Genomic DNA, 20,336 nt, shown 5'->3' on the forward strand with positions numbered 1-20,336 from the left:
TGGATTGCAAGAATTCCAAGCCAAATAGAAGAGCCTCATATTCAACTTGGTTATTTGTGCACTCTTCTTCCAATCGGTTTGAAAATTCAAAAACAGCACCATTCGGAGAAATAAGAACAACACCAATCCCTTGACCATCATCACAAACCGATCCATCAAAGTACAACTTCCATGGTGTGCAAGTAATATAGCCAACTTCTAAATCATGCTTGTCATTAATCCGATGCTCAACAATAAAATCCGCTAAAATTTGGCCTCTCATAGATTTTAAAGGTTCACAAGCCAAATCATACTCAACCAAAGCATAAGCCCACTTACCGATTCTACCACTCAAAATCGGTTTTTGTAACATATGTTTGATCACATCAGTTTGACATACTACTATCCCTCTCCTTCCCTCTCCCTCTCTCTCCTTCCTTTCTTCTCTGCCGCGCGCGCCTGGCCCGCGCCCTCCCCCTCGCCCTCTGCTCCACCCGACCGTGCCCCAACCGAGCACGCCTTCCCCCTCGGACCGTGCGCACGCACGCCCCCGGGACCCCGCTCTCGCGCGCGCTCCCTGACCGCGCTCGCGCGCACCAGCTCAGAGCCGCTCCCTGCCCCGCTCGACCCCGCTCCCGGCCGCTGCCCCGCGCACGCGCGCGCGCGCCGCTGCTGCCCCCTCCGCTCGCACTGCCGCTGCGCGCACACACGCGCGCCCGCCTGAGCTGAGCCGCGCCAAGACGACCCGAGCCGTGACTACGCTCACGCCCGCCGCGCCGCAGAGCTCCGAACCACCGCCCGCCGGCCGCCCGCACACGAAGCCGTGCCAAGTCGTACGCGCACAGCGCCGGCGACTTCGGCACAGCACTGCCTGCAAAGGTCGCCGCCTGTCTGAGGCATCGCATCACCGGTATTTGCCTCGCCAACCACGCCATCGCCGTCGTTGACGCCCCGCCTGTGCCGCACAGCGCCGTGCCGTCGCATCACCGCTCGCCGGCCCCGCCCGCACCGCCACCGCCTTAGCTCGCCTATAAAAGGGCGCCCAGCACCGCCCCTTCGCCCCACGGCCACCACCGCCACCCCAGTCCTCCTATTCTAGCTTGCAGCGCCGCCGCTTGCCGTTGCCACCGCCGGCCACCGCGGAAGCTCCCTCCCCACTGCTCCACGGCCCGAATCAAGGTAGGGGATGGCACCCCTATGGCCTCCTGATGCTCCTTCCCCTTCCCCCATCCGCTACCATAGCCCAGGGCCACCGGCCAAGCACCATCGCTGCCCATTGCCGCCGGCCACCGTGGCTAGGCCACCTCGGGCCGCCTCGGGTCGATCCGCTGCAGGGAATCGGGTCCTCCCGCCTCACACTTTCTTTTCCCTCAACCCCGAGGCCGCATCCGCGCCTTGAGCTGCCGGTCGGGCCGCCGCCGGCGAACCCTTCCCCCTCCCCTGTTCTGCGTCGGGGGGGAGGAAGAGGACGGGCGGTTTTGCCTTGAGCCCCCTCCCCTTTCCTCTATTCATTAAAGAAACCCCATCCTTTTAAGCCCTTTTGCAATTAAACCCCCCTTTTGTTATATTCTCAAAACAAACCCCCACCTTATAAATTTAATTACAAATAAAACCCTGACCCTTTTAGAATAACCCAGATACTTTCTAAAATATAAACCAAGCCCCTGCCTTCTTAAACTTAATTACAATTAGGTCCCTGGACCCCTGTTTAGGGCCTAAACACTCCTTTGACCTATCATTTCATGCGCTTAACAACCTCGGATCTACCCAAAACTTTACCACGTCTCTCTTAATATAGTTTTGACCATGCCATTAGAAAAACACCCAAAAATATCACTTCATGTCCCATATTTTATGTGTTCCCGATTCGAGCTCAACGATAAATCGTTATTTCTTTGTTTTGATTGTGCGCTTGTTTGTGTACGCTGTAGACCACGGAGTGAACGAAGGAGAACCCGTCAACGAGCCGTACTGTGAGCAGGAGAACGAGGACCAGTTCCGCGACCCCGAGCCCGAAGGACAGGACTTCCCCGAAGGCTACGAAGACGGCAAGTTCAATCCCATCCTTTGATGCATGTTTCTGTCCTAGTTTTTATAAACACAACCCAATGGCCTGTTTTATAAAGTTGCATATGTTTTACTTGCATGAAAACACGGTTGGATAGCCACCCCTAGTTTTGTGATGACCATTCCTTGACCACCTAGATTAATGTCTGATTTTGCTTGGACGTTAATCGATATTAGAACACTTAGGACTTTACTCATAATATGATTTATTTGATAAAGAAAATGTGTGCGTGTGGGAAGGGATAAAATGTGGATTTTCGAAAGATGAGTATGGACGGGATGGACGGCATTTCTGTGTGAATTGCCAATTGGTGTGCCTATGCCTGTGTGGCAGGGCAAAGAAGGGAGATATCCATCTTGTCGCGTCTAAGGACCGAGTTGGTGTGTCATCTCACCTAACTCCACTATCGTGCAAACCACTCGACCGTTGAATGGGCAACGGCGTAGCATAAATCCCACTAGTTGGTGTGATAGCCATCAGGAGAGCTGAGAGCAACGGGTGACTAAGGAAAAGGGATAAGCCCTGAGTGACTTATGCCCGGTTATACCTAAGCGAACGGTCAATGACCCCTTGGTGCATCCCGTGATGGCTAGTCAGGCTTAGCTATGGTGGGTAATGGCTATGTTGGGATCTACACCGACACGACGGTGCTCGAGTTGTGGTATCCTACTTGTGGGTAAAGTTGCACACCTCTGCAGAGTTAAGAATCTATTCGAATAGCCGTGCCCACGGTATTGGGCGAGTTACGGTGTGGTCACATAACTAGTGTTTCTTGGGTTGGGCTGGCGTGAGTTGTTTTGGAATTGTGTCCGGCAGTTGTGCCGTGTGCTACGACGGACGGGGAGTCCGGTAGCAGTTTTAAAACTTGAACTCCATGCTACTACGAAAACTGTTTTTCTAAAAAGTTTTTCGTAAAATAAACCCCTGCATAAAATGTCGTTTTTCTGCAAATTAAACCGTAACCTTATCCTTGATTTACCTATGCATATTATTCTGTTATAACCCCCTCCGTGGGTGTGGTTGGACTTGCTGAGTATGTTTGTACTCACCCCACTCTTACTTTTTACAGAAGAAGACCCAGACTTCGTACCAGACGACGCCGAGTAGGGTTATCGTTCTACACCCAACCTTGCCTGTGGAACCGGCCCTGTCGAGATGCCTCCGCTGTCGCAGTACTCTGAGCCCGTGGTAGACCCTATGTGGTTCGCGGTCTGGTGTTATGTCGTAGCCTGGTTAATTATTATTATCATCTGTATCGAGTGTCCTCCAAGGTTTGTACGGTTTTGAACCATCTGATGTAATAAATGTGACATCAGCCTCCTGGGACTGGTGCTTTGTATCACATTTAAGTCTTCTCTTTTGAGGGGATGCTTCATAATGTCTCAATTTGGTACAAGCATAATAAAGAGACAAACATAACTTCTCAATAAATGTATACCTCGCCTCCGCATCAATAAGTCGCCGGCTTAAATATGTAATAATATATTCCTTCCCTTCGGTCTCTTGAGTCAAAACAGCCCCAATAACCTTGTCTTCAGCAGCCACATAAAGTCTGAAAGGCACTCCTCTCCTAGGTGCTTTGAGTACAGGTGGTGAAGACAAATAAATCTTGATCTTCTCAAATGCTTCTTGCTATTTTGTCCCCCAAGTAAATTCGGTTTCATCTTTTAACCGAAGAATATGAGTAAAAGAATCAATCTTCCCGGACAAGTTAGATATAAATCTTCTCAAGAAATTTACCTTGCCCAAGAACTTCTGTAAATCCTTCTTGCATGTAGGGGCTTCAACCTTCTTCACGGCTTCAACTCTCTTAGGATCAATCTCTATTCCCTTCTCATGAATAATGAAGCCAAGAAACTTTCCAGCCGATACACCAAAAGCACATTTGAGTGGATTCATCTTTAAACCATACCGGCACATCCTTTCAAGAGCAATTCTTAAATCGGCTAAATGATGATCTAAACCGGCCGATTTAATGACAATATCATCAATATACACTTCCAAGATGACACCAATTAAATCATGGAAGATTAAATTCATAGCTCTTTGATAAGTAGCACCCGTATTTTTCAAACCAAAAGTCATAACCACCCACTCAAACAAGCCGACAAATCCCGGACATCTAAAGGCCGTTTTAGACATATCTTCTTCTGCCATAAATATCTAATTGTAACCGGCGTTACCATCAAGAAAACTAATAACATGATGTCCGGAAGCCTCATTGATCAACATATCAGATATAGGCATAGGATATTCATCCTTGGGAGTAGCTTTATTAAGATCTCTAAAATCAATGCACACTCTAATTTTCCCTGAATCTTTCTTCTCAATGGGTACAATATTAGAGATCCAATCAGCATAACGACAAGACCGAATAAATCCAGCATCAAGTAAACGATTAATTTCAATTTTAATTCGGTCATAAATAATGGGATTGAAACGCCTAACCGGTTGTTTATAAGGTCTAAAACCGGCTTTAATTGGTAAACAATGCTCAACAAGATCACGACTCAAACCAAACATTTCATGATACTCCCAAGCAAAACAATCAACATATTCCTTCAATAAATTAACCAAATCGGATTTATATTCAGCCGATAAATTTTTGTTTACAAAAGTCGGCCTAGAAATAGTTCCATCACCAATGTCTACCTTTTCTAAAGGATCGGCCGATGTAAACCCTTGGCCCAACTTATCTAGATCATTAGAATCTTCAATGGCTTCACACATATCGTTCGTATTCGCCCGATATTGATCTAGCCTCTGCTGCAGCCATTCTGCGTTGGACCGGTCTGACCGGTCGGGGTGTCCGGTCTGACCGGTCGGCCCTGTGCGCCAAACGGGACAGGACCGGTCTGACCGGTCGGCCCTGTGCGCCAAACGGGACATGACCGGTCTGACCGGTCGGCACGGGCGGTCTGACCAGTCGCTTCTGGAGCTTCTGTTGTACTCATCTGATTTACATTAAATGATTTAGCTGATTATCCATCGGCTTTAGTACAGCAGAGACAAAACCATACTTAGTGCAACTGATCAAATCATAATCGGATAGATCCACGCCCGATAAACACTTGACGTTGTCGTGTGCACTAATAGAATCCGAATCGGCTAAAGCAACAAAGGATGAAGTGTCCCCATGGACAATCTCAACCTCATCGCCAATCCACTGGACAAGAAATTGATGCAAGGTAGAAGGAACGCACTGATTTGCATGAATCCAATCCCTCCCAAGAATCAAATTGTAGTTACCTTGCACTTCTGAGATGAAGAAAGCTGTAGCAAGCGTCTTACTCCCAATGGTGAGCTCCATGGAAGCAACTCCTTTGGCGCTAAGAGGCTCGCTCCCTCCAACGCCGCTGATTGTCATGTTCATCTTGATCAAGTCTTCGTCTTGGCCGCCGAGCTTCTTGTACAATGAGTAGGGCATAAGATTTACAATGGCCCCACCATCCACTAGCATGCGAGTCACCGGCTTTCCGTTAATGTGTCCCCTCATGTAAAGAGCCTTGAGGTGATTGTCTTTCTCGCTTGGCTTCTAGAACACAGCTTCACGGGGACCAAACTGAAGATGAGCCATGTCTTCCTCCGGAACCACAAAATAATCCAAAGACAAGTGCACCACGTTAATCTCCAAATTGGTGCGCTCCGGAGATGCTTCATAATCCACCAATTCCTCGTCTTCGGCTGTCAGAGGAATTGCTGGGGCTTCGTCAACAGAAGAAACCGAAACGGGAGGCGCCGATTCGGCTGCTGGCTCTGCAGAAGGCTCGACCGGTCTGACCGGTCTGTCTGACCGGTCGGCTGCAGCGGTCCGACCGGTCTGGCTGGCTGATCAGCTGTCTTGGCCTTCCAAACCTTGCTCTGAGGGAACATGGGCCTGTATCTGTTGAAGTCCTCATCCCTCTTCTTCTCTTTCTCCTGCTCCTTTTCTTTGTTGCGAAGGCGCTGCAATTTCCTCTTTTGTGTATGAGTTAAGTCCGAAGGGCACCACCTAGGCTGATGGTACTTGTCCGCCGCGCTCTTGCTGCTACCGGCCTCATGATCATTGGTCATGACTGGCTTTTGCGAAGGAACGTCAACCGATGTATCTATATCCATCGATTTCTTGCCCGTATCCTTTATGGGCACCTTGATTTCACCGATTTGAACCACAACATCGGCTTTAAGCTTCTCTGGGTCGGCCACAGGCTTCTGCTCCCCTTTCTTCCCCTTGACGCGATACTCGAACCTCGGAACAGGAGCTTGGCCAGACCTTTGATGAGACCGGTCTGACCGGTCGTAGGTGACCGGTCTGTCCGGTGCAACTTGCTGCAGTAGACCAGATTGGCGTGGTCCCAATCGGTCATGTACTAGTACTCTGGAGCTTCCCCCTGATAATGTGGAGGATAAGGCATCGGAAAACACTGCACCCATATCCCTTCATTCTCCTACACCAGATTTGTTGCATTTGACGGCGGTGGCATCCATGGCATGGTAGCATAAATCTTCTGAGGAGGATACAATGTAACAACATCACCTCTGTGCCTGCTGAACTCCCTCCTCGAGGATGCTGGGCGATCTTGGCGCGGTGGTGATCGCGGTCTCTTTTTTAGCGGCCGATCGTTTTGAACTGCCTTTGTGTACTTGTTCAACAACTGGTTGAAGGTGGGCTTCTGATTAGTAGCTCTTCCCCGCACCTTCACCTCATTGGTCTTCCAAGTACCCACTTCCGGACGTTTTGGCTTGAAAGTCCGGGGACGGTCACCAGGGCGGTCAGACCGGCTGGAAGAACCGGTCTGACCGGTTGCGCCTGATCAGCAGACCGATTTTCTGGTGGAGAGCTTCCTTGCCCCCCGAGTCTGGGATTTCTAACAATGATCTTCAAAGTATCCTTGCCATCATCAGTCTTCTCTTTGATAACTTCCCGGGCAAGGATCTTGTCACTTGTATTCATCGGTCTTGGATCACCGATGACAACATGCTTCCCCTTAGCTCTTTCGGCTTGTTCCGGCCGAATGGGCACCTTTGGATTGTTCAATTCCAGCGTATGGACAGGGAAAGGAGCTTTGTCAATTTGCATCTCAGAAAGTACCAATTGTCCTTCATTAATGGCCGATTGTACCTGTCGACGAAAAACATTACAATCAGTAGTAGCATGAGATGTAGAGTTATGCCACTTATAATATGCATGCCGTTTAAGTTCGTCGGGAGATGGAATAGCATGTGACAATTGATGTTACCATTCTTAAGCAATTCATCAAAAATCCGATCACACTTAGAAACATCAAAAGTAAATTTCAGCTCCTCTTGCCGATTCTTTTGAATCGGCTTGAGAGACGGAACCGAACCGGGTTTGGCCTTTGATGGCCAAACAAATTCAGCGGCATATACTTCCTTACTATCATCGTCCGAACTATCCGAATCATGATCAAGAACATGTGTGTTGGACCGATGAGGCTTGAAAGTATCTTTAGAAATTTTGTACTTAAATTCGGTGCCAATAGCTCGCATTTACAAATGATTAATCGTAATGTAATCAAAACCTTCAAGTTTCTCCTTCAAATAAGAACGCAAGCCATTAAACGCTAAATCCGCCAAATCCTTTTCCGAAAGGGATGAATTAAAACACCGATTTTTTAAAGCTTTAAATCTTTGGAAGTAATCCAAAACCGATTCATCTCGATTTTGTTTAATCGACATCAAATCTAACAATCGAATTTCGGCTTCCCCACTATAGAAGTGATCATGAAATTTGCGTTCTAATTGATTCCAATTTAAAATAGATCCCGGCGCAAGCGAGGAAAACCAAGAGAAAGCGGTTCCGGTCAAAGACAAAGAAAACAAGCGAACCCGCAAAGCATCATTAAGAGCCGCTTCTCCCAATTTCAAGACATATTGGCTAACATGATTCCAAGTCGTGCGAGAATCTTCACCATTGAATTTGACAAACTCGGGAACGTGCCAACCAGCAGGATATGAAATAAAATCAAACTCAGGAGGATATGGCTTTTGATATAAACGCGACCCACCCATATCAATCCCGAGTTTAGATTTAAGTACACCGGCCAAATCTTCTTTAAATCTATTAAAATCGGCATGAGAAGCACCATTGGCCGAAGTATACGAAGAGGATGAAACACGTTGAATGGTAGGACCGGAGTAAGCCACGTTAGTGTTAGGAATCGGTCCTCGATGAGGTCCAGATCCCTGCTGTGACGTGACATGGGGCCCTGTATTCATCACCATCTCATTAGTTTGGCTAGGGACGGCCGAACTAGGGTTGGACGTGTGCGGAACAGAGGGCACTGGCTGCTGTCCCGTCAGACCGGTCGTGTAACCGGTCTGACCGCCAGCACCGGTCTGACCGGTCGAGGAGACCGGTGGGACCGGTGGCGCATGGACAGTAGATGGCGACAGAGTTTGCCCTGGGAACAAGTTCGGCGGCATCCCATAGAATTGATCTTGGGTAAAAGACGTGCCAGCCGAATCTGCTTCTGTGAATTGAGTGCCACTCTCGACAGTTTTACCCTTTTTAAGCGCTGCAATATCATCATTAAGCCCAGCAAGAGTCTCTCCCGCAGCTACTTGCGCAGCAGATATTTTCGAATCTACCATGAGAGAAAATTGTTTAACTAATTCAAAGGGATCATTAGGAAGTACCTCGACCTTGTCTTGGTTTAACTTGAACGATGGCATCACGAACTCCCCGACCCTCTTGAATAGGCCTCCTCGCTCCTTCTTGAATCCCTGAAGAAACTGCTCTTCCAGGTGCTCTTCAGCGATGAGGTAGGCCTTGCGCTCCTCTTCAGTGAGCTCCTCCATGGTTGCCTTGATGACATTGTCGTTGTGGATTTCACCATGAGTACCCATCTTCTCGGAGAATCTAGATTAGATCGGTTTTAAAACCAGATTAATCTGATTCCCCAGCGGAGTCGCCAAAAAGTGTGTTGACACAGATTTGCGCCAACACACTCGAATGCGCTAGAACGCGCGACGATCGTCAAAATGATCAACACAGCGAAAACCCTGGGCGGACCGGTCTGACCGGTTTCGCCGACCGGTCTGACCGGTGCAGGCAGGGAACTCGCAAAGACCTAGAACAACGAGCTCGGGAGGGATCCCGCCGGAGCTCGTGATCGTAGGGTTGCTCTGAGGTCGGCAGACCACTCAGAACGTCTTCAAACGCCGCCGGGACGAAGGAAGAAAGCAATCTAGGGTTGGAAAAGGCTAGGGTTTGAGAGATAAAAGTAATGCGATTTTTTGTATCGATTCGATTGGGAATAACCTTAATCGGCCTTAGCCTTTATATTTATAGGCCGGGGAAGACGTACCCCTTTGGCTGTCAACACTGAGTAGCTGCAATTCTTTTAACCTCCGGATTATGTCTCTTTTTTGTATCCGACACAAAATTAAAATAGTATTATGCCCACCAGGCATCGTGAAACCTGAAACCTGGCAGAAATGGCGTGTTATCGTTGGGTGTATATACATAGCTATAGATTTGTAATTCAGCATAGAAGGGATAGCACTTTAAATATTTCATCTCATATCTTATAGGGGCATGCAACTTCCATTTTACGGTCTTTCTAACAGCACCGTCACAGTATGACATTGAAGGGACGAGATTAAAATTTTGGTGGTAACGAAGCAATGGTCTAAACTCCGATGGCATTTAAGGAATGAGCTAAATTTTCAATAGGATGGAGCGAATTTTCTCTGCAACACATCGCCACCACACCATCATCCAGTATACTGACTAGTGGATCCATCATTTTGACCGCAAAATTTGTAGAGAGATTACAATAATCATGGCGGAGTTAAGCACGGCCGCAGTCACTCACATTTGTTAGAACTAATCTTGATTCATGTATCTGCATGTTTATCTTTCATTCTGCATTTAGTATCTAGTAAGACACATACTATAGTATAGGATGTGTATGTACGTGAGACACATACCTACATGACTAGTTTGGTTCCAGTTGATGAGCAAGGTGCTGACGTGCCATGCGGCGCGGTTGTTAGCATCACCGTGCGAAGCGATGCTGCATGTGTGTTGTTGTGAGAAACTGCCAGATTGCATGCAAGGAGCAGTCAAGTTATTAGCCGAGTGAATCGGTCAGAGTCGTTGGAGTTTCGTGTGGCGTGAGACTGGCCATCATGGCTGTTGATTAGTTTGTTGCATAGTAATTAGCATGTAGTTAGAACGTGACATGAGTTCCGGACTAGTGGACTGGCGGGATGTATTTTGCATGTACTTGAGTCCATATAAAAAAAAGAAACACGACGAGAGCCTGTGTGGGCTGCTGCGTCACAAAATTCTCTGTGTTTTGTTCATGTTTGTTGTGCGTCCATCAGAAAAAGCTAGCTAGTGTTTGTGATAAACACTCCAGAGGGAGGGAAAGTGCATGTTTGCGACAAACACTTGTGGCTGTGAGTGCTCCATCCCAACAACAATTGAATCCATCAATTTGACCGTGACTCCGTCAGCGGCTTTCAGCTTTCCTCAAGAGAAGTCTGTCGCATTTAATCCTATATTTACCACTGTGCAGCTAGCTAGGGCTGTGCTCGATCGATCTAGAGACAGTAAATTCTTGCAGTTGTTAGGTGGGCATGATGCAGATGACTTCTAGACTCTTCCCCGCCTGCTGGTTTTTAGGCCAGTCCCAACGCGGTGATGTAGGATCGTTTCCTGCAATTAATGTTGCTGCCATGTAGGCGTTTTGATGAGGTGGCAAGGTATATAAAGAAGTTATGTCGACGTGAGCAACGAGGTGATATGTGAGAGGGAAATGTGCTAGGCTTGCACTGGGAAACACGCTAGGCTCGCATGCAGGTGTCTCTGCGTTGGGTAAAGCAGTTTCCACGTGAGGTTTCTTGCTCCGTTGGCAGCTATGGAAACTACTCTGGTAGTTTCAGGTTGGGACTGGTCTTACCCGGGCCGTAGCACGTCCTGGCAGCACCGCAGTGGCTGCGCATACACCCTCTGCAGTCGATGCATGCATGCCTCCATCGATCATCAGGTTCGTAGGCGTACGTCTTGTGATTTTACCATGGTAACAATCGTCGTTAAGCACGGGCGCACGCCAAAACCTATCGAGATCTCCAACAATCTAGGGCATACTGGAAGGCCGGCCGGCCGCGCGGCGCCCGTGGGTCGCAACTCGAAATGGACATGGCTGATCCAGCTCGCCGTGACGACGGCGGCGGCGGCCGGCATTTACTCCGGCCACCGCCGCTGATCAATCGACCTCCCTGGCCGCAACACTACGCGGATTTGGACCCCGTCGTCTGAGGTTGCATCCCATCCCATCCCATCCCATCACCACCAGCCAAGCCAACGAGGCTCGCTCCTGTACATCGACCACCACCACCACCACTCCACGGGTGGCCGTCGAGAGGAAAAAGAAAGAAATTGCAGTAGTATTATATATCGTATGCGTTCGGCGTTCCCCTATAGGTGCAGCAACTCCCACCCACCCATCAATGCAATTCCCAGCCACGGCCCACGGGTGCTCTCCTCTCCTCTCCCCAGCCAGCCGGCAGTAGCCCATAAATACGCACCCCCACGGGCTCCCACACCGCCCGCCACCGCCGCCGCCTCTCCTCCACCTGAAACGGAACCTCCTTCTTCCCCAGCTCCGACACCGCCACGGCCATTGCTTCGGCCGGCCGGGCGCCGAGGCAAAGAAGCTAAGTAGAAGGGAAGAGGGGAGCGCGCGCGCGGCGGAGATCGGTGTAGGCCGGCCGGCAAGATGAGCAAGGAGGCGGCTGTGAACGTGCTCCTGAGCTGCTTCATGCACGCTGGCCTCGCGCTGGTACTCCTCGTCTACCTCCCGGCGGCCTCCGTCTGCCGCCTCCTCGCCCGCGTGTTCGTCCGCCCGTTCGCCAGGGGCGAGGACCTCCGCGGCAAGGTCGTGCTCGTCACCGGCGCCTCCTCCGGCATCGGCGAGGTCAGTCCACTCCACCGTACTCAATGCAGTCACTGACGCCGCTCCGTTATTAGCTTTAGCTCCCCACTGCACTGCACGTACGGTCCCCTCCTCTGTCTTCTGGGATAAGATGTCTGCTGAGCGCATTTGCTCTAGCGAAGAAGATGACGACCCGGCCGGGGCCAGATGTCAGAGCCTGACGATGTCTTTTACTCTTTTACCACGCGTGAATGCTTGTACGTGCACGTCGTTTATGGTTTCAGAGAGTCGCCTGCTTCTTAGTCCCTGGCTTCTTTTACATTTTGGACGTGCGTTTTTTTTTTTTTGACTTGGGCCGTGTCTAGATGGTGTAAACGCAAAACGCAATTTTTTTGTAAATTATTTTCATGGTGTACTAAATATAGTCGAAAAATAAATCGCATTATACAAATGTACTGTAAATCACGAGACGAATTTAATGAGCCTAATCAGGACGCGATTAGACACTAAACTGCTACAGTAACGCTGCAGTAAACATGCTATAATGATGGATTAATTAGGCTAATTAGATTCGTCTCGTAGTTTACAGACGAAATCTATAATTAATTTTGTAATTAGTCTACATTTAATATTTCAAATATTGAAAATTTCCATCAAAAAACGAAAAATGCAAAATTATCTAAACACGCTTGTTTAGAAACCATGTGGGAGAAGTTTTGATTTTTGGTGACCTACCTTTGTGCTTCCCTGAATCTGAAGCTCACAAAAAGGTTAGCTGCTGCATTCTTCTCCGGGCTACTAGCTAGCTAGTCTACTACTACTGGGCCTCACACAAAATCTGCACCTCTGTCGATTGTGACGTGCACACACGATCCAATTATGACGGAATCTAAATCTAGTCGTCACACTACAACTTTTAATCTTGAAATAGCATGCAAATTATTTGACTAATTATTGAACAAGCTTATAAATGTTGTTTGACTTCTAGAAAAAAAACCCAAAGAGACCTAGGTCCTATTTTAAATGCGTAAATTTTTGGGTGTAAAGCACTGTAGCACTTTAATTTGTATTTAGTAATTATTGTCTCATCATAGGTTAACTAGGCTTAAAAGATTCGTCTCACAAATTATAGACAAACTGTGTAATTAGTTATTTTGTTTGACTACATTTAATACTTCATGCATGTGTTAAAACATTCGATGTGATGGGAAATCTTATAAAATTTTGGAATTTTGAAGGGAAGTAAGGCCCCGTTTAGTTCCCAAAAATTTTCACCTCCCCTTTAAACACATGTATGAAGCACTAAATGTAATTAAATAACAAAACTAATTACACAGTTTGGATGTACACGACGAGACGAATCTTTTGAGCCTAATTAGTGCATGATTAGCCATAAGTGCTACAGTAACCCACATGTGCTAATGATGCGGTCAAAGGCCTCAAAAGATTCGTCTAGCGGTTTCCAAGTGAGTTCTAAAATTAGTTTTTTAATTAGTGTTCGAAAAACCCTCCCGACATCTGGTCAAATATTGACGTGACACCCAAAAATTTTCACCAAACTCAACTAAACGCCCCCTAAACAAGACCTAGTAAGTTCACTGTGGGAAATGTTGATTGCTAGGTCATAAATTTTGCACCGGCCGTCTCATAACTCCTGGCAGCCTGCATGCATGGAGCTCTCCGGAAACTGTGCTTGCATTGCTTGTAGTTCTTGGAGTACACAACTAAGTGCCCGTTTAGTTCTCAAAAATTTTCAACTTCCCTTTGAACACATGTATGAAGCACTAAATGTAATTAAATAACAAAATTAATTACACAATTTGGATGTACACGACGAGACGAATCTTTTGAGTCTAATTAATGCATGATTAGCCATAAGTGCTATAGTAACCCACATGTGCTAATGATGCGGTCAAAGGCCTCCAAAGATTCGTCTCGCGGTTTCCAAGTGAGTTCTGAAATTAGTTTTTTAATTAGTGTTCGAAAAACCCTCCCGACATCTGGTCAAACATGCGATTTGACATCCAAAAATTTTTATTTTTGGAACTAAACAGCCCCTAATCCCCAGCTGACAGCACGCTGATCGATTGCTAGCTCCTGAGCTCCAGCTGCCTGTTGTTCTACAGTCGCTGGAACCAACGCAGCAAGCCCATTCATGGCGCCCCCTGAACCGTCAGTCGTAACACTGTCTGCTATAGCTCCGAGACCTAATAGTTACTGTTCCCTGTCCTCCCACCTTCATTTCGTGATGTGAACCAAACGGTGCCAGATCGACACAGTACAAGCTAGAAGGGTACCCATCCGAGAGTGAGGACAGATACGTGTACAGCGATAGCAAACAGGAGCACTACATGCTTTTCAGAATCCTCGGAACGGAATAATTATACAAAATTCACTCGTCTTTGTTTAAAAGCCTAACAATTTAGTTAATTAGATCGAAATCCATCCTTTCCGTCAGAGCGTGTTACACATAGGATTCTGAAAGGGCAGTATGCTGATATAAGTGCTGCAGAAATTAAAACGAGTGAAATTAAGATTTGGCTTTTGTGCTATTTTATTTGCTGAACATCGATCTGCAGCGTATCGATCCTATGATATCGAAGCTGCTGATGATATACATGTCCAGCACCTGGTGTACGAGTACGCGAGGCAGGGCGCGTGCGTGGCGCTGGTGGCGCGGACGGAGATCGCGCTGCGCGCCGTGGCCAAGACGGCGCGCGACCTCGGCGCGCCCGGCGTGCTGGTCGTGCCGGCCGACATCACCAAGGTGGACGACGCCAAGCGCGCCGTCGAGGAGACCGTCGCACACTTCGGCAAACGTACGTGCATCGATTAATAATGATATATTTATATATATGCATATATATATAATACATCTCAGATAATTAAATTTCCTGCTGCTTATATTAAATGCTGTACGAACACGACTTTTACGAAGTTAACAAGGACGTCACGCGAGGTGTTGAGTGGTTATGGTGGCCGAAGTGTCGCCGCCAGTGCAAGGATCATATCTTGCCGGTTGGCAGATGTCACTAGCTGCTGCTTAATTGATAGGACTAGTGATGGACAGTACCAGCATAGTTTACTGAACAACCCAACTGCACAACCTAGCTAGGGGTGCAACTGTCTCGAGTTTTTTTTTTTTTTTTGGGGAAGAGGCAACGTTCTCGAGTCATTTCACGCGTCCGTGATCAGCTTCCTCTCTTCCAGTAGTCAACTGAATCAGGGCTGGGTAATGGAGTAGTCGGGTAGAGCTGTTGAATCCGGTAGTGAAGCTACTGTCTTGTACTACGATTCAACAAAGTCAAAGCAGGGACTATACATGTGGTCTTCTACTACTAAATTAAATGCCTGTGTTTGATGAATCATTTGTTGCGTGTGCAAGCGTTTAGTGTTGGTTCCCTAGATAGATGACACAACATCTAGGGTCATAAGATAACCCAATTTCAATACTCAAGAGGGACTTCCAAAATCTAGCTAGAAACCGTCTAAAGAGAGGCTCTCGCGCACAATTCTCTATAGTACTAAGACACAACTAATAGCACCTAACAACAACAACAACATAGCCTTTTTCCCCAAGCAAGTTGGGGTAGGCTAGAGATGAAACCCGAAAGAAATAAGTTAAAGGTTCAGGCACATTGATAGCTAGTCTCCAAACGCTCCTATCCAAAACTATCTCTTTAGAAATATTCAAATCCTTAAGGCCTCTCTTAACCGACTCATCCCACGTCAGTTTAGGTCTACCTCTACCCCTCTGTACATTATCGACACGCTCAAGAACCTCATTACGCACCGGCGCCTCAGGAGGCATTCGTTGGACATGTCCAAACCATCTCAGCCGATGCTGGATAAGTTTCTCCTCAATTGGTGCCACCCGACCCTATTTCGAATAACTTTGTTCCGGACTCTATCCCTCCTTGTGTGCCCGCAAAACCACCGCAACATCCGCATCTCTGCTACACTCAGTTGCTGGACATGTCGCCTTTTTGTAAGCCAACATTCAGCACCGTATAACATCGCCGGACGAATTGCTGTCCTATAGAATTTGCCTTTTAGCTTTTGTGGCACCCTCTTGTCACAAAAGATGCCAGAAGCTTGCTGCCATTTCAACCAGCCAGCTGAAATTCTATGCCTAACATCTTCATCAATGTCGCCATCCTTTTGTAGCACCGATCCTAAATACCGAAAAGTATTCTTCTGGACCACCACTTGCCCATCTAGACTAACATCTCCCCCCTCATGCCTAGTCACGCTGAAATCGCACATCATATACTCGGTCTTGGTCCTACTAAGTCCGAACCCTTTCGACTCTAACGTGCGTCTCCACAGCTCTAACTTCCTATTAACCCCTGCCCTACTCTCGCCAACTAGCACCACATCATCAGCAAAGAGCATACACCAAGGGATCTCACAACTAATAGCACCTAACAAAGAAAAAAAATTGTCTACTAATTGATTGGGGAGTGGTACCATCTACTTGGGAGGTAATAGGGCCTATGCTCATTTTTTTTTGGAATAACTGGTTACAACTAAACTAATAAATGAAATTCCTTGCAATCATCAAACCCTTGATACAGTCCAGGTCACTGGTAGATGAGGGTAGCTGGCTCAGGACCATGTGTGTGCAAATTGCATTCAGGGATAGTGAAGTGAAGGTCTTGTCCCCCAATTTGGTTGATAGGAATGTGAGAGCTACTCAAAAGCCAGCCTAAAGAAGTACCGGCAACAGGATCCATCAACCTGTTAATCATTTTTGTTTAATCCTACCAAGCAATTTAAGAGAATATCAGAAACTAAAAAGAGTAGCTATAATTATTCAAGTGTAAATAAAGGGAATAATAATCGATCGATCTTACAACATTTTCCAAATTATTGCAGTTTTTTTCGTTTGATAGTGAAATGGTTCGAAGAAACATATGTTTTGCTACCAATTTATATACTTTATGAGAATATTTGTATTTGATGTTAAAATAGTTTGACTCAGCTAGCGTGATACTCAATGCAAATGTTGTGTTTCTTAATTTCTTGTCATTTGCAATTCGTACTGATTGTGATGTATGCTTCCACAGTCAACCACCTGGTTGCCAACGCGGGGATCTGGTCCAGCTGCTTTTTTGAAGAAATCACAAACATAACCGCCTTCCACAATGTGATCGTAAGAAATCAACTCGACCAAACTACGCTTACCTTTGGAATTTTTCTTGAGAAATACCAGATTATTTTCTGCTGATTTTCGAACCTGTGATCAACTCGACAAAAATGTTAGGACCCATTGTATCCTTTTTTTTCTTCTGATTTTCGAACCTAAGAAGTTCTTGGATTCTTAGATTCACGTCCTACTCACACACTGTTATGATGCATTTATATGTGCCAATCAACCACAGCATTCTCTCCAATGGTCTAGTGCTCCACTGTAGAGCCTTAAACGCTACTGCCAGCCAATTAATTTGGATTAGCTTTCAAATTTATACCGCATTTTAAGTCAATTTGGTGTCATCAATAATTTTGACATCTAAAAAATCTTTGTGTTATTCCTTTTTTTTTTGACGCCAACTTTTCTGTTACCTGAATATTTTGTTTGGGGGTGTATGCCGGCAGGATCTAAACTTCTGGGGCGCCGTTTACCCGACCTACTTCGCGCTGCCATACCTCAAGGCTAGCCGCGGAAACATCGTTGCCACCTCCTCCGTCGCTGGCAGGGTGCCTACCGCCAGGATGAGCTTCTACAACGTAAGCTACTACTAAATCTGCTCACCGAACACCCTGTGTGGGTGCGCTAACTACAACAACTACAGATGAATCTGGTGATCTAATTACTGACAAGCAGCCTGGCGATCTAGAATGATCAGACGATATAATTTATTTCAGCTACCTAGCTTGAATGGATGCATGTGTCACACTGTCACTACGTCAGTCAATTGAGTGCCCTACATGAACACAAATTCTTTCTTTTATTTCTCCAGATATAAGATATATGCGACATTGATTTTGAATTCAGATCGCAATAGGTCTAGACATCAGCTCTTGACTTTGGATTGTATATTTTTTCAGGCCAGCAAAGGAGCTGTGATTCGGTTCTACGAGACCCTGAGGGCTGAGCTGGGGTCCCACGTCCGGGTCACCATCCTCATGCCGGGGTACGTCGTCTCCAACCTCACCAAGGGCAAGGGCCTCCAGAAGGACGGCCATGTCGGCATCGACGAGGAGGCCCGCGACGTAATAAGCTCTTCTCCTCTCCTCTCCTCTCCTCAACATACACTGTATATATTTTTACCATTGATGAACATGTACTGTGTGCAGATTAATGTCGGGCCGATGCCGGTGGGCAAGACGGAGTCCCTGGCGGCGGTGGTGGTGGCGAGCGTGCGGCGCGGGGACCACTACGTGACGTGGCCAGGGTGGTACTGGCCGTTCCACATGGTGATGTGCGCGGCGCCGGAGCTGGTGGACTGGTTCTCCCGGACGTTCTACGTGTCCAAGTCCGGGGAGCAGGACGGCGGCGCCGCGCTGAGCAAGAAGATCCTCGAGGCCGTCGGCGGGACGAAGTTCCTATACCCCAAGACCATCCGCTCCGAGGCCACCATGGCAGCTAACTGACTGGACTCGTCAAGGCGTTCGCCACATAAATTTGTTATATATATAAACATGCATGGTCTGTTGTTGGATTAGTAGACGGATCAGAAGATCAAGGGGGCCGGTGAGATGGATGCATGATGGGATGACCTGCATTTTTTATTCGTCTTATTTTTCAGTTTTCTCTTGTTCTTCTTCTCTCTTTGATTTACAGTTTACACGTGATCAATGTGATGTGAATTAATACGAATGTTTATTGGTGGTATCTGGGCCCCGTGATAAAAGTGGGGTCTAGATGCAAATTGCAAAAGTTGATGTATCTAAACAACATTTGTTATCAACAATGTGTTATCAACAAGTTTGAATATCTGGTACTACCTAGTTCCCAAGTTAGAAAATCTAGTTTTCTTTGGAAAGAGGCGAAGCAATTCCAGAGTGAGCTAGCTTTTCTGTTTTTGTTAGACAGTGTGACTAGAGACATGCTGGCAATCCTGAAAGGAAAAAGTTCTTTTTGCCTCTCTGTACTTCTAGCCGAATCTGCTTTTGCCCTTGGACAAAAAAACCATCCTACTAGGCTCCTCGGACCTCTAAAACCGGTCACGTGACCTCCCCAAGCGGATTTGATGGCTATTTTGTCCGACGTGGAACCACGCCGATCATCTCACGTGGCACGGGCCCACTTGTCAGCTAATAGCAGCCCAAATACACCCATGACGCCGCCGTACGTTGCCTATCCGCCTCCATTCCCCATTCCTCCCTTTCCTCTCGTTCTTCTCCGGCGGCGGCGGGGACAGGCTCGGTCCCCGACAGAGCATTGGCATCCCCATCTTGGGCGCATGAGTCACCAGCATTGGAGGATGTAACGGCCTGTGGTTGAAACAGTAAATTTTGGCTTCCATACATGGTCAGGCATCTATAGTTTAGGTACTTTTGGTAGATCCGAGGAATTCTGTAGTAGATCTTGGATGTCAGGCTTCGGTTTAGGTGTATTTTAATCATCGGTTGGCAATATTTAATTGGAGAAATTCATTGCATTTTGACGTCAGTGTTGTTTATTGGAGTACGAACTGAATAATCTTTGACGCTGAGCATGCCTTTCTTCTTAATCGCTTGTAGGTTGGGAGTTATCGGTTGAGGCATGGATGTTCTACATACACTTCCAATGAGGTACCATTCTGGGGTGGGTTTTGTCAATGTTGGCAAAAAGATACAGTATCTTGGAGGTAGGGAAGCAATGGCATACATTGATAGAGACAAGATATCTTTACCAGAGGTAGCAGGGCACCTTCGCTACCACTGGAATATGTCTGCAGGAGGCTTGTTGCATTGGCTGTTTCCTGGAAAGGGATTGGACAATGGGTTGCGTGTCTTGGTTGATGATGATGTATGTCAGTATATATATGGCAGACTGCATTGTTGAAGGAGGTTTTGTTGATATTTTTGTGGAGGATGTTCCAATAGAGAAAGGGTTTGGTGATGAATCCGATGGAGAGCAATATGTAAGTGTGAGGATGAGCTGGTGGATATGCAAGGGAAAATGTCAGAAGATGAATGTGTTGAAGTAATGGTGAAGCAAGCAGTGAGCACGGCTACCATATCTGTCTAGAGAAGAAGTCAAACATCTCCATGAATTTTACAGGAGTCCAATTAAGGGAAAGGAAGTAATGACAAAGCAAGCAGTCTAGGGAAGAAGTTGAGAAGCAAATCAAGCATCTCCATGAGTTTTATAGGAGTCCAAGTAAAAAGGAAAAGAAAGTAATTGGGAGCAAGGATGATAGATCAAAGGAGTCAGAAGATAGTGACTACATGCCTGGTGATGCTAGTTCCTC

General features: G+C 47.0%; 1 protein-coding gene across 1 annotated transcript; it reads left to right on the forward strand.

Annotated features, from left to right (window-relative positions):
- Window positions 1-11,493: 11,493 nt before the first annotated feature.
- Window positions 11,494-18,881, forward strand: LOC120644391 (11-beta-hydroxysteroid dehydrogenase A-like). The gene is made up of 6 exons (XM_039921016.1): window positions 11,494-11,976; window positions 14,561-14,753; window positions 17,004-17,089; window positions 17,533-17,664; window positions 17,986-18,150; window positions 18,235-18,881. Exons 1-6 carry the CDS (start codon window positions 11,779-11,781, stop codon window positions 18,529-18,531), a joined length of 1,071 nt encoding a protein of 356 aa, XP_039776950.1. The 5' UTR covers window positions 11,494-11,778; the 3' UTR covers window positions 18,532-18,881.
- Window positions 18,882-20,336: the final 1,455 nt, after the last annotated feature.

This window comes from Panicum virgatum, chromosome 8K (genome assembly GCF_016808335.1).
Source record: "Panicum virgatum strain AP13 chromosome 8K, P.virgatum_v5, whole genome shotgun sequence".
Lineage (NCBI taxonomy): Eukaryota > Viridiplantae > Streptophyta > Magnoliopsida > Poales > Poaceae > Panicum > Panicum virgatum.

Coding starts and splice junctions, on each gene's coding strand:
- LOC120644391 (XM_039921016.1), top strand. CDS start 11,779: ATGAGCAAGGAGGCGGCTGTGAACGTGCTCCTGAGCTGCTTCATGCAC. Junction 14,754..17,003: donor CGTCGCACACTTCGGCAAAC/GTACGTGCATCG, acceptor ATGCTTCCACAG/TCAACCACCTGGTTGCCAAC. Junction 17,665..17,985: donor CCAGGATGAGCTTCTACAAC/GTAAGCTACTAC, acceptor ATATTTTTTCAG/GCCAGCAAAGGAGCTGTGAT.